Source organism: Nipponia nippon, unplaced genomic scaffold (genome assembly GCF_047370975.1).
Source record: "Nipponia nippon isolate SJK-2023a ecotype South Korea unplaced genomic scaffold, ASM4737097v1 scaffold_1, whole genome shotgun sequence".
Classification (NCBI taxonomy): Eukaryota; Metazoa; Chordata; class Aves; order Pelecaniformes; family Threskiornithidae; genus Nipponia; species Nipponia nippon.
Window position 1 is genome coordinate 12,965,446 of NW_028262290.1, and position 25,685 is coordinate 12,991,130.

Genomic DNA, 25,685 nt, shown 5'->3' on the forward strand with positions numbered 1-25,685 from the left:
TCAAAGTGACCAAAGTCAATTTTGTAGCAACAGCAGAGCAGTTTTTGGAGGAGAGAGAGGTTTGGGAACGGTCTGGGATTGCTAGAAGTTGGTGGTGCCATGCTGACCAGGGCTTCTAGGATGATGAGAGGTGGTTATCATGACTGATGCTACGGCTGCAAAGGAGTTGCTGGTCCAGTCACCCCAGTGTTGCCACTGGCAGCAGCAGCAAAGACTATCCAAATGAACAGCCCATTCCTAACCTTGTCTAAAACACACACAGTGGCAATTTCCCATTCCATCTATATGCATCTATAATGGCTATGCTTTACAGTTTATCGTAATGGTAGTTCGGTTGCAACCTCTACTAAGGAAGAGCTTAAATCACAGACACTGAGATGGCATGCTACGGAGGGACCACTCTGGTCTTGTCTTTTCTCTTTACACTTTTTTCTTTAAGTATCTGCTTTTGCAGACAGGACTAGGGGGCTTTCAGTCCAATATAGCATAGATTCTCTGTCTTAAGTTCTTACAGAATAACTCCATCCCAATTCAAAACATTTTCAACCTTCTTAAACCAGGGAAACTTACTGGCAAAAAATCACAGCTATTAGCATTAGCAATATAAATAAGTATAAAGCATTGATAATACAAAGTTGATGTTTACTGGCAGCTTGCTCCTGGCTCCCCCCATTCAGAAGACTGTGTGGCTTCAAAAACCTAGGTTTTTTGGTCTTAGTCCTAAAATTACGAGCTTTATTTGACACTCTGTTCAACCTGAAATAACAATAAAGATTGTGAAATCACACCTTACTGTGCTGATATTTATTTCAGTTTAAAGTTAACAATTCCATTAATTTGCACAGACAAGATCATTTGTTGCCTCATTTCCTCTGATGCATCATTTTACAAAACCTCTCATGGATTGCATTCCGTGATGTCTTTTGACTGCTATGAAAATGAAATAATTTGTAAGCATACAGGATGACACCAATTCTCAATCAACATTTTAACCAGTAGAATTACAAAACATCCAAACAGGCAGAAATCACCATATAACAAACACTTTGTAATAGTAACAGCAACAGTGGTGGCAAGTGATAAAGCAGAAATCACCCCTGAATTAGAAAATAAGCCATCACTGACCTTCCAAATACTGGGTTTAGCTGCTTGGGGATGTAGTTTTCCCTGTCTTTAATTTCTGTGTTGCCCAGTCTCAGCACAATGTAGGGATCTGATTTGCCATCTGGATCAGCTGGGCTGAGGTTAAACGCCTGTTAGGAAGAAAGACTGCACCCTCAAGAAGCTTGCTTAAATGCAGCATGGTCATGACACAGGAATGTGGGGTTCCTACCCAGTCCTGGATGTTCTGGAAGTGCAGGGGCTTTACTTGCCTTGTGTAATATAAAATCTGGCATTTAGCTTTTCAGGCTACTGGGAAAAGATGATCTGGAGGAGAAGAGAGTTTGCAAAGGTGGAGCAGATGTAAGTGCTGTCCCACAACTAAGATGGAGAAAAGAGATGAGCAGGAGAGGCAACACTGAGGAAGAATCTGGCTGCACAAGTGCATGTAAGGTTCAGGAAACGTTTCCCAAAAATATCAGTCCAGACCCTTGAACAGTGCAAAACAACTCTTCAGACTGTATTTACAAGATGGCTTGGAAGTCTTTATATTCAGGAAATAAAGCAACCTCTTCTTGTTCCTCTCTTCTGTTTTGTTTGCCATTGTCTCTTTGCATTCCATTCTTCCCCTCTTAGATCACCTGCAACTCTTTCATTTCTCTGAAATACCAGCTCCTTCTACCCCTTTCACTTCTCACATCGTGCTCCCTCATCATCTTGTCCTCTGTTTTTCTACCTCTTTCTCCACCCCATAACTTATTCACAACACCTACCGCTTTGATTACATGCAATTCACAGCACTCAAAAATAGGCTCCCATTTTCCCCTTACTAAGAAGGCTTTGTTTAAATGTCTGTCATTTTGAAATAACTCTACTGATTAAAACTGGCTGCATTTGCATAATGTGGCTGGAACAGGTTGTCCATACTATGTTAGTTATGTTTCTAGCCCTTTCAGTCTGAACAAGTAAAGTCATTCTCCAGTCTTGTGATTTATCATGAGGAATATGTAACATTTTCTATTCTGAACACCCATTTCCACAACATGAAACATTGTCTGAAATATGACAAAAAAAATTCTACGCCATGGATGAGGATTTTCAGAGGCTTCACCGCAAAGACATTGGAGGTAAACTGAGTTGAAGAGAAATGTCCAAGTTATTTTAAGGTTAAAAGAACATCTGTCTACTTACTGCCACAATATAAACCCTGATGAGGACTTTGACGGAGTGGTTTGGTGGTATCCCTTGCAGGATGCGGGGCTGCCCTCCATCCAGCAAGCTGCCATCCTCAGGACTTGGGTATATGCAGAAGGAGCCCTGGTAATACACTGTCTTTTATCTCTCTCAAACACAGATCAAGTGCAATGCAAAAACAGTCCTCTGAATGCAAATAAAACATCGTTCATGCAGCCTGTGCTGCAGCACATATATATACACAACATATTTTGTGGTACCACTCAAAGGGAATAAAGGCTTCAGTGAACTAAACATCATCTTTTAAAATGTCTTTGTTCTATAACAATGTACTATCATCACATCTAGATGATTGCAAGAAGTAGTTGCTCTTAGCTCTCTATTTTATTATTTAAAGGACTAACACCTGCAGGTGTTCTAAATCTAGTTTTCTTAGTATTGATATCCTAAATATAATATTTGGCCCTTAACTCTATATTTGCAAATTAATAATTCCACTGAGTTAGTTTCACAACAGTGTGACTGGAATCCAACTGTATTTTTGCAGCCACTGTACAACTCATATAAATCAATATTGACTCATGCTGCTGAGTAGCTCATACTGCCTGAGAGTAACTAGCAAGTCATTTGAACAGAAATTTGTGCTGCAAACTGATTGAGGTATCAATGAGTTTAATCAGTTCCTCTAAACTACAAAGTGCTTGAAATCCTACTAACATTATTCATGCTTTGAACTACATTTTCAGATTGCCTAATGGTGCCCCGGATCAGGCTGTGCAATTGTTTTCAACTGGAGTAGCTGTAAGTGCCTCCATTTAAATTACTGAATATTATATATAAGGTGCTGTAACTGATAGTGCGGTAATAAAGTTGCATTAGCAGAATCTGGACTACATAATATATCTCTTCTTCCCCTTCTGTGATTTGAAACATTTTTGTAATTCCTTGTTTCAAAACAAGAGTGAACACCTGGTGCTGGATGCTGCTTTTATCTATTAGATAATGGGAAAGGGAAAATATGACTCTAGATGCAATAAAAGAGATAACTATTTACAGCAGACTGTCAATGTCTTTTTCTTTCATCTTTGGCATAGCTGAAATATGTGTGAAAACATAAAGTCTATAAAGTATTACCCATTTAATCAACATTAAATCTCACCTTAAATTTTCCTATTATTCTGTCTTCAGAGTCAGCATGAACTTCATCATTAGATTTTCCTCTTAAGAGCTGGAAAGTTTTCACCCAGTCCTCAAAGTTATTAAATTCACTCTCCAAGTCTCCTTCATAAATCTTTGAAAATAGGAGAATGCTTATTTTTTGTGGTGCAGTGAATATATTTATAGCAACTTTTTTATTACGGGATGACTAGAAATCCATTTTGACTCAAAATACAGATTTTAATAAAACCAAGGTTTCGCAAAAATCCTTGAGGAAAAAAAGTTAATTCCTCACTTAAAACAGGAGCAGTTTTGTCTTTAAGCAAAGTCCTTCTCGACTACTGGAATAGCACGTTAATGCAGCAGGTAGAAGTGGCTCTAGAAGGGCCAGAATGAACATTTATAAGCACAGTGTGGATGTGCTGCTCTTTGCTTTGGTTTCCTCTCAGCAATGTGCCTTTGATGTACTGACCCATTCTGTTATGTTAATATGTCAGAACATGAGAGCAAAGTGGACTCTAAAAAAGTGCTGTGGGGACAGAGCTTTAGGATATGTAAAAAGGCCAAATAATTTTAAAAGGATGTTTTTTTCTTTCAACACTCTCCCCCTGTAATTTATGAAGTGTTATTCAGTGTGAAATAGAAGGGCCTAGAGTAGTGCCATCTCTTAAAAAATGGAAACAGTGGTGTCAAATTCCCTGTTATTCACCTACAATCTAATCCAAGCAGTCCTAATCTTTTAAAACTTCCTCATCTCTCCAGTCATTTTGCATAACCCATATAGTTTTCTTTGAATTCCTTCTGTCGTTACCCAACCAAATCTAATGTGAGCTGAATATTACCTCCCCATCAGGGAGGATGCACTAGCAATTGAAGCAATGCTTTCTATATTCTTTTTTAAGTCATTCTTAATAGGCTGTAATATTTCCAACATGGAATTTGGAATTTCCAAATTCAGTGTTTTATAGGTGACCGACAAAACTGAATTTTCACTTAAGTCTCTCTGGGTGTGTCTAAACTGGTAAATTGAAGGTCTAAAGCCAAGCGGGCCACATCCACCCTACAAGACCCCAGTTTCCTCTGCGCCCCATGTGCTGATGTGCATGTCACTATCGTTTTGTGTGGTTTATTCATTTCAAAGTGTCTGAAATAAATGTAAGGAGGGTATTGTTAAACTCAGCTTTGGGGAGACAGTGAATAACAGCCTTATGCCTCAGCCTTACTTCTCTTTTACCTGTAGCGTTGCTAGGTTTGGAGTGTCTTTCTGTTTCCTTTTCAACGTCTTATCCTTCTTCTTTTTGTCTGGATCCTCTTCTATGATCAGTGCAATGTGGTCAGAATTCTGCTTATCTGCAGAGATTTCATGACATCATGTAGGTTTTCAGTGAGTAAAGCACATCAAACGTTTCAGAGAAGGATGCAAAATACATTTTGAAGATTCTCCCTCATTCCTTCTCTATTCATTCTTCTACTGCCAAGCATAGGGTCCTCTCTTTTCCCACCACTGCTTCCAAGCAGAGAGGTGGCATTTTATCCCCTCTGTGGCTAACAGTCTTCATGATGAGCTTGGTGGACCAAGTGTGATGGTGTCCTGTATCAGTCCTTCTCTGATGGCCATCTCCCAGAAAATCTTTTTCCTTCCTTTCTGACTCCTCCCAGGTGCAAACTAACAAATCTTAACAGCTTTCACATAAAATTTAAGGCTTATTTAAAACTGGAAGCCATTATTTAGGTTGACTGGTACTTCAGATCTCAGGTGATCCAAGTCCTTCTCTGTTCAAAGGCATCACAAAATAGAGTGTATCTCACCTTGGGAAAGCTCAGTGGTATGAGAAATGGGAGGAAGTCTCTGACCAGCCTCAAGCCAGACTCCAAACATGGAGAGGGGACTTCCCAACAAATAGAGGGTGACCCCTCAAAAATGACACTGAGATGGTTCAGTTCTTTGGCTGAAATCTGGATTTTGAGTTCAATTTACTTTCATTTTTTTGAGTAGTTCATGTGTGCTTGGTATCACTAAATATTCAGAAATATATATATATATATATGTATTATTATATCAGTTCTGTCTTGTATGTATAAGGCTTATAATCATAGGTGAAAATATGTAACAAAAACTATCAGAAGATAATTTACAAGATCTGAAGTCATAGTCAAAACCAATATGCCACAATTGCCTGAAAAGCATGTGGGTGGATGTCACAACGTCAAGTAAATTTCTAATTGTAAGTGAACATCACACCTTTGTAGAACATTTTCTATCTAAATATTTCCTCCATGTGAACAAGTGAGTTTCACTCAGAAACTGATCTCTGCCTCATCTCGCAGCAGCCCTGATGATCACCGAAACACTGTCAGCCGCTATTTCCAGAATGATACCATCTGACATTTAGGTCGTGTCTTCCATCCAGAGCAATCTCAACACCTCCTTTAAAATAGAAATCACCTCAATCACTGGTGAAGTGCAGTCAGTTCTGGCATGGGAACATGCTATAGCAGCTCTGTGTAAACAGTAAACATTTGTTTTCTTTCCCAGTCTGCTCAAGCAGCCACATTTGTCAAAAAAAAAAATAAATTATAGAGTTCTGTTTGATTGTGGGATGACCTGTTAAGCCATGGAGCATACATGTATGGATACATATATACATGCACATACACCAAGCCTATTTCTGGCCAATTCTTTTAGGTTCTTTTGCAAAAATTTTTCCACTAGAACCTGAGCTATACACAAAGCTTTTCAGCTATGGAAGTAACACACATGACTACGGAGACTCGTAGCAGAAGCTGTTCCTACACCATTGATCCTGAATTGGATTCAGAATTGAGAGAAGCTTCTTTTTCTGAACCTGTTACAACTACAATCTAAGATTAGGATAATCTCCACCGTCTATTGTTTAGGACTACGACTTTGCAAATCTTTGAGCAAGAGATTTGAATGACAGGAAACTCATGTTAACCCAACACTGCCTGTGGATTTTTAACCTACCCACCATCTGATCAGCTGTAGAGGAAAGAATCCTTTACGCTGGCAGTACTCTGTTACCAGACATTAATTGTTGATGGTAAAGTGATAGTAGTACAAAATAATAGAAAAATGCAAATAATTTACTTACTGTCTTCAGGTTTTCCCTCACTGGAAAGAATTCCTTTTGCCTTTCAAAAGAAAAAGACGATGGACAAGCTCCTCATTATGAATGTAATACAGAAAAGGAATCATTCAGCAGTAAATCTACTTTTAAAACATTAAACAATCCATGAGAGTTTTGGGCATGCTGGGTGACTTACCTTTTGTATTTTGAGCACAGAAGCATAGTATTTTGACCACCAGTCAATAACATTTTCAGCTGATTCTTCTGCAATTGTTCTTTTTCTCTTCTTTGTTGACCGTTGGGTTAATCTTTTCATATCCTACCAAAGCATGGGGAAAACACTGTTGAACTCTAGAACTGATTAAAACTAATCACCTGACTCATGACATCAAGCATGAACAGATGAAGAAAATTTCAACCTCCAAGAGCTAAATAAATTACAATATGAATTAGTGTCTCTGTCTTTCATTCCAAGACACTTCATCAAGATCATCATATTATTAAAGCTATCCCTACATTACCTACTGATGACCTCAAAACTTTGAACATTTGAGACATTGCCACAGGAGCAACCCAGGCAACAGGCTACATAGAGGAATAGATATCTACATAGAGAAATAGATAATGATGTTTTAAGGGATCTAAACATTCAGGTACAAATTGGTTTCTTCCACTTAAGTCTGCAAGTATTTTAAGAACTCCCATTTCTACTTCATTGCCTTTTGGAAGGAGAAAGAGTCCCAATAGTTGCTGCAATTTGGCTGTTCTCTTCCCACAAAAAAAAGCTGAAATCAGATACTGAAGGCCACCTGCTCATGTGGCAAATCTTGCTAACTTCATTCTTGCCTAAAGATTGGCCCTTGTTAAAGAGAGTGTTTCATCCTACACCCTTGCAGAGAGTTGTCAGCTTGGCTGGGGAGGCCGGAGCAAAGATAGATAATTGGGAATGATAGATAGATAAGTGGGAATGATAATTAATATGATGGAGATGGTTAAATTACAGGTGTCCCTCTAGACCTCTTTTCTTACTGTACTTCGCTGTTGTACATTAAAATTGTTCTGTACCAGATGAAAGATCCAGACTGGCACGTACATCTAGGGAACAAGATATCCCTGCAGTTTCTTTGACCTCCTAATTATGAAGGATGCTGGAAACATCTGACCACTGAAACATCCAAGGTTAAAGGAAGATGCTTTATGTAGCTGCAGAAACAGCTTCTGAAATGAAACTCAGTCCTGCATTTCTGCTTTTATTGTTGTTAATAAAAGAGTGATTGTGATAGGGGAAACTACAGAGAAAGGAGCGTGTGCATCTGAACAAAAAATAATGTGCACAATCTAGAGCATATACTGTACTGTAAACACCATGCTGACCAGATTTGCTTTGTTTTCCTGTATTTTTTTATCTGCTTCTACCCACAGACTGACACCAGTTTTATACTTTGACCATAAGATCTTTTGGAAACAGACTCACTGTTCCACGTTTGTACTGCATCTAACACAAGGGGGCTTTCATCCCTCCCTAAACACCATGGCCACAGAAACAGTCATTCACAGTGAGAGTTTTGCAATTAAGTAGATCATTCAAGGCCAGGAAGAGCAAAAATCCTAATACTCCAGTAGTGTTTGCCCATGAGAAGACCATCTAGCTCAAAAGGAAAGAAAGGAAGTATATATTAATGGAAGTAATGAAATTATGTGGGGTCAAAGTCGCATTGCTAACTAGTTCTCTCAAGGACCAGCAAGATAGCATGGGTGTTAACATCAGTACCCAGAACCTCTAAGCCTGAGATAAGTAAGAGATTACCATTTTACAAGGAAGGGCTAAAGTCTGCAAGACTGCAACAGAAAGTTAGCTGGCAGCTTCAGCTATACCCACCTTCTGTTTTCTGTCTTTCCCTGGCTCAGAGGCAGAGCGCTCTGGTTCAGAGGCAGGAACTGATGTGAGATTTGCGTCTGTCTCTACCACTCTACATTTACCCTGCTCCACCTCGGCATAGATGTGATCAGCTAAAAATGGTTCTTCCTGGGATAACTCAGCAGGTTGGGATGACTCAGGTGAAGCTGAAATTGAAACTTTGCAAGTTAGGTAGGATTTTATCAGAAATGTTATCATCACATTGGTGATCATCAAATGATCATATCAATATGGGTTTGACCCTCCGTTCAACACAATAAAGCGTATCTTCCAAGTCCGTGCCTAGTGTTAGACCTCTGAGTCGGTCCTTTGTCTTTTTATTTGGGGTTAGGATTGGACATTTACCTTTCTCAATTTCTACAATGTCTAGTCTGTTTGGTGTAGCTTGAGGACCCAACTGGGTCTTACATAGGAATTGTTTAAGGCAATTGATGGTGTGCGTTCCAACAAGAGTACTCCTCCCAAAGGCTCTCCAGTCGACCACGCAGATGCTTAGTGGTGGATGCAAGAGTTCATTTTCAGGCAGCTCCTAGCGGAGGAGGACAAACAGCAGTATGAGAATTGCTAGAAAATATAGAACACGTACAGAATATGTCGTGCACAGCAATGAGGCTTTTACTCTTCCCTCCCTTCCCCTCCTCAGCTATTAATATACTCAAAATACAAAATGCATACGGCATAGGAAATATAGTTCTGTTCACAGTTTTCTGCAAAGTCTGGAGAAAGCCTTGTCCTTAAGAATACAGCATGGACCATATGGACTGTGCTACTGAGTTGAGTCCCATGCTGTCATATACAAGCATCTCTTGTTAGAATAAACTGAGAGAATCAGGAACATTCAGAATGAATGAATACTGTTTTGGAAGTTGTGAGTCTTTTAATGCCACTGCTGGTTTGTTGAAGGCTATTAACCCTCTCTGCCTCAGTTTGCCCAACCATAACATGTGGACACTGGGTGGTTACATGCTTTATAGAATGAATTGCAAAAGGGAAAACAGCTCTTTGGACATGTGACATACAATGGAAGCTAAAAATACTCTAGCAATTGTACTTCAGTATACAGGTTAGTGTTTTGAGATCCTTTTGTCTTACAAATAAACTCTCTCGATGCTAGCAACTAGAGCAAATCAGATTATTTTTTTCTGATGCTGACCTTTGTCCACTGAAAGTACCAGCTCCTATAACCCAGCCAACAGGCGATAATTAAATTTCATAACAGCTAGTGTTACAATATGAAAAGGTCCAGAGCTCATGAGCCAGAAATTATCAATCCCCATAATAGCCCAGTAACACACAAAGGAAAATTAAAAGAATTGAAAGAAAATAAAGGAAACTGAGCACTACCCTGCAAAAAGGGAAAGGAGGAGGAAAAAGATACAACTTATCAGTAAAAATCTGATTGCAACATATTTCCTTGCCTTTCCGTAAGCCTACTTGGGATATAACATGAGGAACATCATCTTCTTTTACCATACATTTGTAGCAAAATTCTTTTAAAGCATCTTCAAATCAGTAGCTTTTGCATAAGAACTGGTGTCTCTTAGTATTTAATCAAGACACAGAGGAAATTATTTGACAAGAAAGGAAGGAAATTAGTAATTAACACCTTGCCTAACCAGAGAACAGACAGGCAAGGAGCAGCATGCTGTACGCACCACTTCAAACCAGTCTGCAAGGCCACTGAAATTGGGATTTTTCTTGTAGCTCTGGATGACAGAGGATTTCACTCCTTTCCCCGCACATTCGATGAGAACCTGGGGGCGATCTACAGAGAGGAGCTGGACTTTCTTCAGCTCTCGAACACCCCAGAACAGGACCTGTGGTGGGCAGAGAGAAGCGTCAGTAGCCTGCAGAGACCCCTCAGTCTGGGGGAAGCTACTACTGGGATCCCATCACCTCGTATCCCTTTGGGAATGCAGGACTACCAGAAAAAAAAAACCCAAACAACTTAAATCTGATATCCAATAACCATCAGGATTATGGTGGAAGTTAAAGCAATTAATAACATCCAATTATTATCAAGGAGTTATTGCCAACAGGAAGCCGTAATAATCACGTTTGCAAGTGTTGTCTTTTCAGCAGGGCAAGGGGACTATTCATCTGAATAGCAGGGGCTCGGTTTGTTTAAAGTGTCAGAGCTGTTGAAGGAGCAAACAAATCCCATACAAGCAGAGGTGATTCACAGAGGTTTGCCAGCTGAGCTAGCCCTCAGGTCTGCAATGGATGGTGGGAAGTCTCCAAGCAATTTTCCTTCAAAGGAGCGTGCTCCTGGTCTGGAGGACAAGAAGGAGAATGGGTCTGTAAAACAGGAGTCTGCAGGAAAAATGAGACTATACAGCACACACTGGGGGGCCCTGAAGGAGAGGGTTGGGGCAACAAGAGATGGTTACGTTACCATTGGTGAGAGAAGCCGCAAGTCTCATGAACCTGAAATGAAGACTGAAACCAAAAGGGAGCATGGGGAGCTTTGTGGACAACTTGACCGCTGGCAGGGCTGGGGATTTATGTGAGTCAGGGAGTGGCAAGGGGACACTGGAGGGGTGTGAAGATCAGCAAGATCCTGCTCTGTTGCCGGAGGTTCCTGGTTAAAATTGGGGCACACTTCTGTAGTTACAATGGCTCCATGGCCTTTTCCACCAGTGTGAAATACAGTTTACAATGTCTTAACAAAAATAGTTGTGTTATATTCATTCTGTGTTGTTTCCTTGCTGGATACCCTCCAGAGTTCATATTTCACTATGTATACATGCACTTCAACTATAAACCTGTTGTTGTAGCAATTTAACTGTCTGGATCTGGATGCGATTTCCCTGATTTTAAGGCGCCCAAGGTATCAGACTTAGGAGTGGAGTTGTCCTGGGCTCCCTCCAGAAGCAAAGGAGACAGAGATGCACTTCGAAAACATAATTTAATCTACTTAAGATCTGAATCACTCTGGAAGGATTGCTGCTCTGCTCAGCTGCCCAAACAAGAAGCCTACAGTGAGGATGCTTCTAAGCTGGGTGCCTTAGAGCTGGTTGGGATGGATGTCACAGCAGTGTAAAATAGAAAATGGACAAGCAGCACAAAGCAATCGTACTGCAGAGGCAGTGGGAAGGCCTTCATAGCACAATACTTAGAGGAACACTTAAGTTTAAGGATTTAAGTTGGCCCGCTCGCATCAGTAGAGTAGCTCATGGGCTTATTTGCCTTGAAGGGTTTGGTGTAAAAAAAAATACTGCTAACAAAAACTCTTTTCTATGTACAGAGAACAAGAGTTTAATTAAATGATACAGCAGAGCTAACAATTGTTCTCTCCTTTTCAGCAGCTCAGTTGCTTGATCTTTGAAGGCAAAGCTGGAACTGCTTCTGGGCTCCCAAACAAGTATTTCTGGGGAAGGGCCACCAGGTTATGCAAGCAGGGTCTGACTTGGCACAGCTAAATGGGCAAATAAGCAGCTGGTGTGAAGGCTGCAGGATGAGCGACAGGGAGTGGTGAGGCTGGGCAGCATCTAGGCATTACACTGACATGAAAAGCTGCCACATTTGCCTGCTTTCTAACATAAGGGGACTTTGGGCCCAAATGGGAGCTGACTGCTCACAGGTGCAAGAGAGGACGGGAGAGAAGTTGCAAACTTTTGTACACAGGCAGGTCACATCGCTTGGCTGAAGTCTGGGACCCAGAAAAAGCCTGGGAAGTGACTGATGTAGAACTTCACCTCCAGTGAGGTCAGCTGCAAGGGGAAGTTCTCCATCTCCTGCAGACACTTCCCTGGGCTGCACAGAGCTCAAGTCCACCAGCCACGCTCTGCCACAGGAGCAATCCCTTCCCAGCAGGTCAGGACTGAGACGTAGCCTTTGCTGGCCGCAGGTGGAAGCACTGCCTCACGTGCCCAGCCTCTGAGAATCGATCTGATCTGAGCTTACCACGTCTATTTTGGTATCCATATGCTATTTTACATGATTACAGGATTTTAAAATCATCATCCCTTACTGTTAGAGTTCAGTAAGAGAATAAAGGGAGATGAGATCTGGAGATGGAAATAACTCACCTCCACTCTGTACTTGCTTAAAACAGGTCGGATGTTAGCTGGGACTGGGTAAATCTGGCCAACATCTGGTGGATCCAGTGGGGGAAGTCTGTCTGGATCTGACTCAGGAATCTGAAAAATTAAGCAGTCAAAACCTAGGTTGTTTTTTTGAAGAATAAAACCAGTATCAAAAGTATCTGTGAATGGTACATAGAACACACCAATTTAGTGCAGTTTTACAAGACCTGTTGCAGAGCAGAGAGGTTGTGCTGTGAGAGGAGTGTGACCTGAATTGCCATCTGTCATGCTGTGATGCTAAAACACTTGGCAGGAAGAGTATTCAATAGATTGGGTTTATGTACCTTTCTAAAAAATGTCTCCTTTGTCCTAGCAGGACATAGCCTGCCCTAAAGACATGCGTGTACTGAAGCATGGTAATTCCATTTATTAAAAATGGAAGGCATGGTAATTCGATTTAATGAAAATCCTGTGCAAAATTGCTTAGAAGATTTTCACAGGAAAATTCTAGATCTGATTTTAGTTAAAAAAGGCTGGTGAACAGACAGTACACATCCCCTAAACCGCACATTTTCCAGACAGACATAACGCTCTTCAGCCACTATGGAATAGTGGTCCTGCATCATTGCATGCTGTCAGCATTTGTAATTTTGCAAATTGCATCTCCAGAGTTAGGGCTGGGTCTTCTCTGTGCAACTACTAAAATCTTGCGGCAGGCAGCGCTTACGTTCTTTGTGTGTGATTGCAAGTAAGCCTGCCCCACATTCAGGAGCTTATTTGGGCGTACACGACTGCCCCATGCCAGGTGGGTGGGAGGAGAGCACACTCCACCGCAGCTCTGAGGCTTGACCATCTCTTTGCCTCTTGCTGTGCTCCAGGCTCTGCTGCCTGTTTGGTTCACCTTCTGTGGGAAAGCTCCCTGGCTTCATTTCCCAATCCCTTCCTAATTTTCAACAGTGTATTTATGACCTTCTCAGTTCATGCAGGGCAGATCTGAAGCCTGGCCCAATATAGCAAATTTCTACATGAAACAGCTGAAGCCAGGACCTGATGATCAGTCCTACCAGAAGCTCAAGTTGTGATAGCAGAGAACAGTGGGAACACAGGTTTCATGGGTGAGCTAACAACCTACAGACAGAGCTCTCCTCGGCTTTCACACGAAGTATGGTACATAAAGTGTACTGTACGTATGGCTTCGGGGAAAATGAAACACAACTTCTGGAGTGCTTCACCGTTCCTAAGCTAACTTGTCACTGTTGAAAGGTGAAGCAGCTGAGATACAGTTCTCAAAGGACATGTGAAGTTGAAGCTGTCTGCTTCTTTTAACTAGGCCATCTGTCTGTTATCTGCAGCTATGCCCAGTTGTGTGGGAGTTTAATTAGCATAAGGGAGAAAGGATGTGTTCCCTGGTACCTCGTAGGTGAAGGAGGAGATGGGTGGAAAACGTATCTTCTAGCATAGCACCTGCAGCATATGTGAGTATTCACATAATTAACAGCAATAATTCACATGCATAAGTTTACTGCTTCTTATCAGTAAAAATCCAAAACAATTCATTTAATAGATTTCATGGAACTTGAGGCCAGAGATCTAGGTCTAGTTTTGTTGTTCTCCAATGTATCTGGTTTCTATCAGCCACCTCTGTGATGCTGTTTAAAAAGCCAAACAGAAACACACAACTTTGTGAACAATAACTGCCTGTCTAGAAATCCACCTGTTTGTTTAGCTTTAATTATATTCAGAGCTTCCAACTCTATATTAACGGACATTAAACGCTCCAAAAGTTTACCCCATAATAGATTAATTGGTACTTTAAATAAAACAAGAGGCAAAGACCACCTGAACCACATCACATACCAGATGTCATGTCCCTGCACACCGTTCACGTCTCGGGGTACCCACTGTCATTGCATTATCTGACTTGGGTACTGATGATAGGTGATCAAGAAAAATATATTAATCTGCATGATACAGTGACTTACGCATATGTAATTTCTAAACTGCACCATCTATTTTAATTTTTTTTTAAACTAGGACATACATAGCTATTTGTGTCTCCTCTTACAGCTGTGAGAAGGGATTAGTTCCAAAGGACATGGCTCAGGAGAGGAAGGCTGCCAAGATCTCACATTTGAGGACGGAACTGCCTCGTAAACAGTTTTATTAAACTGCACTCCAGGACTGCAAAACCTAATACTGATATCAAATCAAGATTTCCTGGATCTTCACTTTTGTTCTTTTTAAGCATTGCAGTTAACTGAACAATTCTCCAATATATTGCAAGGAAGGTCCCCAGTTTTCCAAGATCTAACAATCACTTGTTTGAGAGTGCTTCTGTATTACACAGTGAAACTCTGTTAATGTCAGTGAAATTAGCTTGGTATAACTCAGAAAGGATTTTGCTTCGTGGCCACAGTGAAACTGCACAGAACAAGAGGTGAAGAATGATATAGCACTCAAATGACAGTAGAGGAAATAATTAACCACTAAGTGTGTTTTCAAGGGGATTTTGCTCTTTTGATTAAAAAAAAAAAAACAAACCCTCAGTAAATCGTGAGCCCACTTTGAGCAAAATCAAGATTAGTCTGTATTTTTTCAGTCTACTATTTTTCTAAATGCCAGGATGCTTAGTTATAAGAATAATTTTATCCCTCCAGCAAGACGCAGCATGACAGCATTCATTTTGAGAAAGGAGCATTCACTTCTTATACAACACTTCTTCAGCTGAACCAAATGGTACCTGCAGATCAGAGTTATCAAGCACAGTATGTCATAGGAAAGGTTATGGGCTCAGAATGAGCATAAATCAGTAATGAGAGATTTTTGTTTCCATCCTCACGCAGAGCATCATCAGGAAGCCCCTGATGTTGGAAGGAGCCACCAGCACATCAGCTCTGGGAGTGCTTTGAAGCCTCGCAGATGTTTATATATATCTTTTCCTGAAAATTTATTTAATGTCCATATTGCTATCATCTGCCATGTGAGACACTCTAGAGTGTTGGCACTGACAGGAGTAATACAGAGCATGAAAATAAGGACTGTAGGGTCTTTACTTAAAGTTCTTGTGAACTCTCTAGAGAAGTCTTAGGGGTATATTTGGATATATCCCCGAAGAAGTGCTGCTTCCTTTGTCCCAAAAGATGGCAAAACAAAATACAATGTTCCCTTTGTTCACCAAAAAGTGGATTTCATGAAAAAAGTGGGAAAATTATAGCTAAGGTACTAGACTCTGTCCCTGGGTACTCACCTTAATGAGGAAATGCTCCACGTGATGTCATATTTCTGGCTCTTACCAAGAACATAATTAGCCCATCATGCTTAAAAGCCTGTTTTATCCTGGGAATATCTCCAAAACGTGTCACAGAGTTCCACATTTTTCTTATTTCAGATTTCAGAATAAACTGCTGCAGGTTTTCAGCAGAGAGGTTTCCTCTAACTGGTGGCTCTGCAAATTCCACTGAAATTCCTTGAAATCCCAGGCACAATACACCCCACCGACACATCCGCTGGGCTAGCCCCAGAGGTATGCTGAATTTGCCTTTTGTCTTGCAGTGGGAAACCAGCGTAACATTTCTCTTAATATGTTGGGGGTATCTGAAACCTTAGTCTCCCTAATCCAATCCTTATTATTCACCGCTCCCTTTTACTAAGAGGGAAAGTAGTACTGAGAGCTTTGGGGCTGCTAAAGTCAGGGCCATGTGCTACTCCAAAGAGCAACTCCTTGCAATGGCAGTGGGATTTTCACAGTTGTTTCTCAGGCCAGAGCCTAATTTTGGGCAGGGCAAGTAATGGGCAAATGAGGCTCAGAGCATGCAAGGGGCTGGCAGTGGTGTATGCATGGGCAGTGGCCCCTGTTCCCCTGGCAGGGTGGAGGCAGTGACAGAGGTTGCATGGGGACTATGAGGTCCAACAGCAGAATGATCCTGCTCCAGTTGCAATTCCCACTAATTCAAGAGGGTGATGGGCCTTGATGCCACGGCTGCTTTTGTGAGCCAAGGGTATAAAAGTGTAATGGTCCAGAAAGTCTAGTTTACCTCCAGAAGCTCAAATGTAGCAAGAAGGTCTCCTCCTGAAAGATTTCCACAATACACTGGGTGGTAAGAAAGCTTAGGTGGTTCATAGTTTTGATCAGCAAGTCTCACCACAGGGGCAGCCACTGTAGACCCAATATATTCTGCTTTACCCTAAATAAAGGAGAAGATAGGTGTCAAATGCATTTGAATTTCACAGCTGTCACAGGAGCCAAGATGACATAGAGTTTAGTGTTTGTGAAAAAAAACTTCTCCTGAAGTAAACAACAAAGTAAAATGCAAGACAGCTATGAAAATGAAGGAGTTGAGTATTTAGTACTTCTTCAAACCATCCAAAGTTTCTGAGCTCTACATTCAACCAGTGAGACTGTGTCAGAGTTTGCATGGTCAGAGAGAAATCCATGTCTCTCCAGACTTAGACACAATATTTACACTTGTGTGGAAGGGAGGTGGGGACAAGATGCTTCTGATTTCTCCAAGCCAGTCTTCAGGAGCAAGGTTCACTTGGGAAAAAACAAGGCCACAGCTTTGCAAGGACATAAAGTGAGTCTCAGGGCTGTTTTCAGATGTCAAACTGCAAAACACTGAGTTCCATTCAGCAAGGTCATCCATTTAATGCCTATTCAGTGACATAGCTTTGTTTTCACACTGGCAGTAAGATGTAAGAGCCCAGGGTTTTATTAAGAAGGATCTCGAGTTTACCACTGCATCGTCATCGTACAGCTCGATGACGATCTCCGGTGGGAACTGAGCAATCTCCTCTCTGTCGCCATGAAGCACAATGCTGTTGAAAAGCAGCATCTGGTTCCAGGTGGGGGATAACGTCTGAGAAATGATCTAATGAAAGAGAGGAAATGTTTAATGAGCTATGAACTGGTTGGTTGGGAGTCCTTCAGCAGGATGTGCTGATCTGCTGGTGACGTCCTTTCCCACAGCCTGAACAATTCCTTGTCTGAGACACCGCATTTTTCAGCAGCTATTCCCAGCCAGAAGAATATGATTCTTTCACTTTGAGGCCAGTATCTCTGGTGTCTTCATTTCCCTGTTTGCCCCACAGACCCCTCAAGGGCATATCAATATATGACCACCAGTCTTTGTAGACAAAGATCAGTATTAAATTTAGAGGAAAGCTGTTGGTTTAGGAAGGCAGGCGCATGCCCGATGCTATTAAAACAAAGCTTTTGCCCTACACTGAGGCCAGTTTTCACTTCTCCAGGGTACATTTTTTCAATCTTGTTTTTACTTCAGTGTAATGACACTGAAGTATTTACACTTTAAAAAAGAAAAAAAGAAGAAAAATGTAATTTAATTAATCACTCATAATAAATCAACAATTTTTAATTTGTTTTAATTTGGCTTATGTGGATGTTTATGGCATTTCATCATAGACAATGTTTTAAGTGTCTCAGCAGGAAATACATTTAACAAAGATAACATTTAAAGAGGAAAAATATGCCAACTGCAAAATGACTCATAACCTGCTATCGTTCTTTCAAATGGAAATAAGGCTCTTGACTACAGTTTATTGGCACTTGGCTAACAGTCTTCTAAAAGCATGCAAGTTATTGGCTGCAATATTTTATTCAGGCAGTGAATAAACTTAACACTTCTGTGCCTATAAAATGCTATTTTTCCTGGGCCAAATTCTACTTTCCTGAATCTGGTGCCTCTAAACACTAACTTCATTGGCTTCATTCACCAACTTTTATTAGAAGTTATGATCACATTACAGGAAAAAATCAATTTATATCCTTGAGGCAAAAGCAGCACCGTCACCTATGACTTAGAGCAGAGAAGGGTTTTTGCTTCCCACTCCCTTAGGCACATGCTACAGAACTTGCTTCCTAAGAAAAGAAGGTGTCAGAGGAATGTTAGAATTAGTTAAATTAAAACAGTCTTCTTGGAGTTTTCCTGGGGAGGGGTTGGATGGAGTGGTTAAATACTTTTTCTGAAGCAAGACCATGTTTGGCCCAGCAAATTCTGCTTGTGGCACAGGTTTCAGAACTCCCAGTCCCATTTTAACTCCAGGGTAGTTGTAGAGGTCTCAGGACCTCTGAAAGTCAGTCCTCATGTTCTGTGAGAGACCATCATCCTGCTCATTTACCAGGGCTGTACTTCAACCCTTCTCGCTGGAGCTCTGTAGAAGTTCCCCCTTCTCTTTAGAGGCTCCATCAAATGTCTACAGGAGACCATTTGTCCCCTGGAGATGCCTGAGGGAGATGTGAAACCACTCCCTATGGGCACATTTTTGCAGCATTTAAGTGATGCAGAAAGTCTCACACCTCTCTGTTTTCAGCTCATTTCAACTTTGCCACTCTAAAACCACCAGTGTGCTTCGCCGAATTCCACCGCAAAGAGCTGCGCTCACTCACATGGCTGCAGAAGCCATATAAAGGTCTTCACTCTTTGCTCAATCATTGCACGCATAGACTATGGGAAAAGAGAACCATGAGGGTTCATCTTCATACCAAGCAATGACAACAGTCCAAACTTAAAACATATAGAAAAAGATATAGAGAAAGGTAGTTCACTTGCTGCAGAGGCCCAGCAGCCCCAGAGAATCTGACATCTGAAGGAGTTAAAGTAAACTAGTACTACTGCACCTCATGTTAGAGTAGCGGGTTACACCTAAACTTTTGCCTTGCTTGCAGCAGACTGTCAGGAGTTGCCCTTTAAGAGCAGGCATCTTACTTTTCCTGCTAGGTAACTCTTTGCAAAACCAAGAATTTTCCTTTTCGTGGATTAATTGGGAAAAAAAAATGTGTTTTCTTTTACTGAAAGAGACTTTGGAACTTACCTTTGTGGTCTGGCAGCGTGATGTGAAAGTAACTTTTGCAAAAGGATCGGAAAGTCCAGTGCTGTCAGCTGCAATGAGCCCCCTTGCCTGATACATGTGGGCTCTCAGCTGGAAGAAGTGCGGAGCTACATGATCACAAAGAAAAGAGTAATGTCAGCTTCATGGAAATGATGCAGCACACAGGTACGAAGGGAAGATTCACCACCCGCCATCCAACCAAGATCTGACAAGAGGAACTGTTGCTAGCACTGTCTAACTGATGAAACACCTGAGACACTCAGAAGTTGTGTAAGACTTCTGTATTCACTTGAAATCAATGTCTGATGTAAGTCTCTACTGCAAGGTTGTTAACTGACAGTTTTTATCTCCCATCACTGCTTTATCTACTAGGTGTTCAACACAGTAGCTTCATTAGGAGAACTGAAAGATGCTTCCTTGTTATGAGGAGACAGACCCATGGGACAGGGAACAGAAATTGCAAGAGGACAGGTCCTTTCTCTCCCTGACATCTGCAAAATGTCAGTGGCAGGACTGATGACTTGGCAATGAAACCAGCCTTTTCTGATCAAAAGATGCTAAGCCGTGATCATATTAGAACAGTTGTTCTAAACAGAGGTTTTGCAGCCCTCTGAATTAGGGTTTTTGGGGCCATGTGCTTCTTACAAGCCCTCTTAATTACTAATATGGAGAAGAAACAGTGCCTTACTTTTATACAGCAAGCAGGCAGGTGAGGGCACCACGCTGTGCCCTGAGCTGGTGTTGGATGGTATTTCAGTCTCATATCCTATGGGTAAATTCTCCATGATGTTATGGGCAAAGCTGGCAGGTCCAAGCCATAGGTAGATGTCCACCTTTGCCTGCACAGTCCAGCCCAGCGGGCGCTTGCCTGGTAACTGAAGAAAAAAAATCCACCCATCACCAACAAACTCAAGAAAGAGAGATGGCTGTATGCTGAGTCCGACAAAGACAATGTGAAATAAAGGAGCATTCAGTGAGTTGATATACTGAAAAATGGCATTTCTCCACAGTGAGTGGCCCTGAGACCCATTTAGCACAAGGAAATTCTGTGATTCTTAGGGAAGAAATGAGTAATTTGATTGGTTGAAAGTCTACATAAATGGTGTACTGGCTAATATGCAGAGGTTTGTGCAGACTAGCTAATAGCTGCAAGCGTATCAGTGCTGGCTGGTACCTTACTTTTCCCAGACTTCAGCCCATTTTATATTTCATGCAGTTTTTCTGGTCTCCAATAGTTAGTCCTGTGTATTACTAAAAATATTACCCCACTAGGTAGGTCATAAAACATATTCCAGTATAAAAAGTTATTAGTCTTGACAAACAATGCTACTATTTCCTTCCTCTCCCCTCCCACTTCATCTAGCTCTGCTTAGCTCAGTACTTAGTATTATCTGTTCTTAAGGTAATTCTTGATAACGAAGGGGCTGGAGAGTTAACTGGTATTTTTTTGGTTCGTGCAGGCAAATGGTACGGAGCTTAACAAGTACCTATGGCAACTATCAAGAGCTTAGATATTTCTATCTGCTCTTTAGTTGTGCTTTATGGGAGTGCTCCCAGCAGCTCCAGGTGAAAAACCACTAAAAAGACATTATATAAAGTTACTATTGTCTCGTGTTTGGGCTTTTCTTGCTGGCCATAGTAACAATTACATTGCATAACATTCCACTGCTAGGTATTACCAGTCACACTGCCTTTCTAGGAGTATATCCACTAAGACTTTCGTTCAAGATGAATAATCCCATAACAATATTTTGGACATATATTGCACGAACCTAGGCACATTTTAAATAGCAAGCATAAATAATTGCTGTATTACCTCTGAAAACCTAGGTTTCCTTGCTATGTGTGTTGCTGCATGCTGACCTCTTACCAGTCTCCTCCCAGATTTTCATGCGCTGCATTTTGACGTCTTTGCCACCAAATTGGTTGTACCTCTTCTATCTGTTTATGTATATAGCTACAGATAAACAATGCTATAAACTTGCCATAACAAGTGAGAGAATTAATTACACAGACACCAAAAGCCTGGCAATGATACAGTGCTTAAAAAAGGATAAGCATAAATATAAGTAGTAAACATTAGTAGATGGTGGATATAAAAGTGTACACATTTTTAGTATATTACAAAGATGAGCCTGTAAAATACAGTCCCTGGAAGAAATCTGAATACCGAATCCTCCGCAGGCATTACTTGTGTTTGCAGAGCGCCCCGGACTTACTTTCAGGAAATGGGTTTTAATCTTCCCACAGTCCTTGCCTCTCTGCTCTTTTGATGGGGAATAGAGTATGTTTTTTGCTGGGATTCTTGCATATGCAATTCTCTTGTTGCTGCTGAGCATCCAGATAAACACATCAGGCACTGTATTCTGTGGCTGTTAAATGACAAGGAATATTGAACTAAAACTGAATTCTTTCTATGAGCCACCACCATTATTTTTTGTTAAAACTCTCTCTACCAATAGCTGATTCCCTCATGTCTCCTGTGGAGTGCCAGATGTGCACCCGGAATAAAAGAGTCTTCATGTTTTGCAGTCCAAACCTCCATTCCTAAGCACAGCTGAATGTAAAGAGCCTTGCAGAGTAACTAAGGAGCACCCACTCTATAAATCATTTCAGGAGAAACTAAAACTAAAAATCTGGGTACAACTCTGTCTCAGGAAATAACTTACCCACAGACTGCATAAGCTGAAAGTAGATAGCATGGAAATACCATCAACTTCATGTATACCAGCAGACCAAAAAGGACCAGGGCCAAACTCAAGCACTGGCACACGATCATCTATTCTGCTTGTGAGGATGCGCCATGCCATGGCCTTGCCCTGCCCCAAATAACGTTTTCCCAAGGAAAGCCTGAGGGTGGTTCAAAGCAAAGACCAGCCCCGGGGCTGTTCCCAGGAGGCACTGTGAGCAAGGTCACTCTGTTTTGGGAAGGAAGAGAATTTGGGCATAGGATGCAAACCATGCCAGGCTGTGCCACTTGCTCTCTGAGCCAGGGAATAACCATGGCCCTGTTTAGTTTGCTAGCACAGAGAGGTCTCAGAAAGACAGCACTCCACTGGCTGGATTTTGGTCTGACCGAATATGGCTGTTCTGCTGTTATTCTCAGGCTTAATAGTATGTCTAAGCAGTGTCTGCACAGTGAAGTATAGTATAGAGACCCCTGAGCTCATACCAGTCCATACAAGTGGAGACATGAATTCAGATCAGAAAGCAGGCTGTCTCCAAACCACTAAGACACATATGGGAGGATCGTATTTAAAAAAAAAAAAAAAAAAGAAAAAAAAAAGACTCTCCGTACCTCATCCTCCCCATACCACATATCCCAGTGTTTCCTATACCAGCCTGTTAACAGCTACATTTAATGCAAAACAGAATTAGGTCCAGATATCCAAAGCAGAACTCTTTGGATTACCAGGTCAGGAGTTATTATTCACATGGGATTACGAAAATCAAAGTCAAGCTCTGGATTTTAAATTTATCTGAACTTCTGTGTGGATTACCTCATCAACCAAGAATCGAATTTTATCTATAAAGCTCTGAGTCTCACGCATCATTTCATCCAGTGGCATCTTCTTTTTCTGCTGCTGAACAATTCCCTTGGCATCACTGGACATTGTTTCCTGCAGTCAGGAAAGACAATATGTATTTTTTATGCATTATCAAGTAATTTGAACTGGACACAGAAGGAGAAAAGTCTTCGATTCAAGTTGAAAAGAGAAGATGGAGACACTTGGTTCAAGGTAGCAATTACCTTCTTTGTCACAACAGAAAGTGATCAACTCTTTGGAGCTGAATAACATAAAATGTGGATGTCCCCCATTTTCTCTTTGTATGTATACCGCATGTATGGAAGTCCTGAGAGACATGTGATTAGCACCTAGAATTATCAGGCCTCAGTCCTGACAGAAGTCCCAACCAAATTCTGTGCTATAAACAATAAATAAAGCTAATAAACATTCAGACGACCTCCACCAAGTTTGGTTTCTTCTCACTGGTTCCCTGGAGGAGGTGACTAGGTGCAGGAATATCAAATGCCAGACTTTACTAGTCTTGAAGTTCAGCCCCACCACAGTAATTAAATGCCTAACAGCAGTGTTAATTTGGTGTTTTTCCACTGAACTCAGCATCATCCCATTTTAAGATGCGTGGAAAAGAAAAATCAACTCATTATTATATATATGTCGCATTTATATTTAAAAACATGTTCTAAGTTATTTTAGGGTATCTTACAACTCTGTACTAAGAACAGCGGGGTTTATTAAAAAAATGCTCTTGGATACTATACTCATATTAATTACAAAGCATTCCAGTATGATGAAATCAAATATAAATTAAAATTTATACAACCAGTGTGCTTTCAGTTAACATCATTGCATCAATGCTTAAAGGAAAAAACACATACCAGTTCTTGCTTGAACAGCATGAGTCTCTTTTTGTCCAAAGCAGTGTAGTTCAACCCTTTGGGTTTCTTTTCAGCAATGGTAATGAAGGCCCTAGGACACGAGAATAACAGGTTCTTTAAATGTGTTATTTTTTTAATGTGAGCTGCTAAAATACACTGAAATGAAATGTTCTCTCTCTCTGCTGCAGTACGTGAACCAGAAGACAGAGATACTGAAATTCTCTAAAATAAATATTGAGCACCTATAAGATTCAAAGAATAGAGTCCAAAAACTCTACACCACATTTCACAGAAACAGGGTTAATATCTAGAAATTAAGGTTTATATCTATTTTGAGCCCAATCATGTCATCTGACACAGAGCCCACTGGGTGATTTATCCCAGCATGTGGAATCCTTTTTTTTTATCTTAACTTTGTCCTTTTTTACAGTATGTTTATCACACACTTTATTAAATCCTACTTATCACATATACATTCTGTTCTTAGAGTCCAGAAAGCCAAAATAATATTACAATGATTGGCAGTAGTCTACTGTCAATACTGAATATTGGAAATAACGATAAAGTATTTTCTCTGTGTAAATACAAACTGCAATTTGGAAAGGCCTTTGCTTTTATAGCAGAAAAAATAAAATATATATCTCAGTAAGTTTACTGTACTTTTTTTTATTATCATCAGTTTCCTTGTCTAGCCTTGAATTTGTAGCCAACATATAAAGTCAATTTTCTGTATGCCTCTAGTAAATGTAGTTACCTGCTTTGATTGATAAAATCATTTAGGGTCATCCTCATTTTCTCCTCAGATGCAACCTCTGAAACCTTGATTAAGTCCTTTGCTTGCTCTAATGATTCTTCCTGCAAAAAACACATGAAAAAGCCGTTATATAAAAGAGGACACTTTGTCATTCTGCCAGTGTTATAACACCATTATTCACCATATGACTAGCAAGAATGAGGCAGGCGACTTCGTAACCTGAAAGAACAGGGCCTTTGGTACATCACTACACTTGAAGTGCGCAGAGAAAAGACTCCAGCAGCATGATTTATTTTGACCTTTCACTAGTGTCTCCAACTACTAGTCCAAGCTACTACTGCTTGGAGCAGCTTTGTTTTCTCACTTCTTTGGTGAAGATCAGTTGGTGGGAAACATTCTCCACTAGGCAGGAGGAAAAACTGTAGTTCTCCTTGGTTCTGTTTCCATCCCTGCTGCTTAAATTTAGCAAGTTGCTGGAGTTAACTTCTTAAACTTCAGTGGGCACCTGAATCCATATGCAGGGTCTACCACAACACCTACTGTTATCATTGAGAAACGGAGTCTGTTCTTACAAACTAAAATAAGTGCTTGGATTTCCAGCAAGGCCTGGGGGTGCTCAGGTACACTGACAAATATATTTCTCCATATATATATTCAGATGTTTTATTTTCAAATACCTGGGTTTGAAATGTTGACCTATAAGCCACTGTCTTCTCATGATACAACCTTGCATGAGTATGACTTCAGTGTTGTTGCTCATGAGGTATATGAGGACAAATGAGGGATGAATCAGACTCTTAATCTGAGTGTTCAGAATTAAAATATTGAACATTAGAAGTCACTTTAAAAAAATACTACTACTTTCTTGAGACTGTTGATAGTCAACTTTCAACAAGTGTAGGAAAAAACATCATTATGGGAAAACACTATGACTAGGGCACCACAGTGACTGCCCATGAGATGATATGCCACTTTGTCTCTATCAATGTTTTTAGGAAAACTGAAACCAAAAAGTGTCCTTTAAAGAGTCTCCAGCATAAACACAGGTTAAACCATGTGGTCTGGGCAAGAAGACATCAGAGGAAGAGCCATAAGAGACAGAATTATTCTATATCTCATATTTGAATTGTTTGACTGTTCTTACAAAGAATAGAATGTTTCTGAGAACGAAGACAGCCCTATAGCCAAAAAAAAT

At 40.7% G+C, this 25,685-nt stretch overlaps 1 protein-coding gene across 1 annotated transcript in view; it reads right to left on the reverse strand.

Annotated features, from left to right (window-relative positions):
• Positions 1-25,685, reverse strand: part of FER1L6 (fer-1 like family member 6) — a 103,335-nt gene that overhangs the window by 17,274 nt on the left and 60,376 nt on the right. Inside the window, exons 16-33 of the mRNA XM_009471068.2 lie at positions 24,491-24,591; positions 23,737-23,827; positions 22,835-22,954; positions 21,554-21,706; positions 20,023-20,209; positions 19,317-19,441; positions 17,222-17,356; positions 16,523-16,672; positions 12,492-12,602; positions 10,116-10,277; positions 8,806-8,989; positions 8,422-8,606; positions 6,739-6,861; positions 6,567-6,606; positions 4,688-4,803; positions 3,455-3,586; positions 2,293-2,418; positions 1,126-1,253 (exon numbers count right to left, since the gene is read on the reverse strand). Of these exons, the coding sequence (XP_009469343.2) occupies positions 1,126-1,253; positions 2,293-2,418; positions 3,455-3,586; positions 4,688-4,803; positions 6,567-6,606; positions 6,739-6,861; positions 8,422-8,606; positions 8,806-8,989; positions 10,116-10,277; positions 12,492-12,602; positions 16,523-16,672; positions 17,222-17,356; positions 19,317-19,441; positions 20,023-20,209; positions 21,554-21,706; positions 22,835-22,954; positions 23,737-23,827; positions 24,491-24,591 (2,369 nt within the window). The remainder of the gene's footprint in view (positions 1-1,125; positions 1,254-2,292; positions 2,419-3,454; positions 3,587-4,687; positions 4,804-6,566; positions 6,607-6,738; positions 6,862-8,421; positions 8,607-8,805; positions 8,990-10,115; positions 10,278-12,491; positions 12,603-16,522; positions 16,673-17,221; positions 17,357-19,316; positions 19,442-20,022; positions 20,210-21,553; positions 21,707-22,834; positions 22,955-23,736; positions 23,828-24,490; positions 24,592-25,685) is intronic.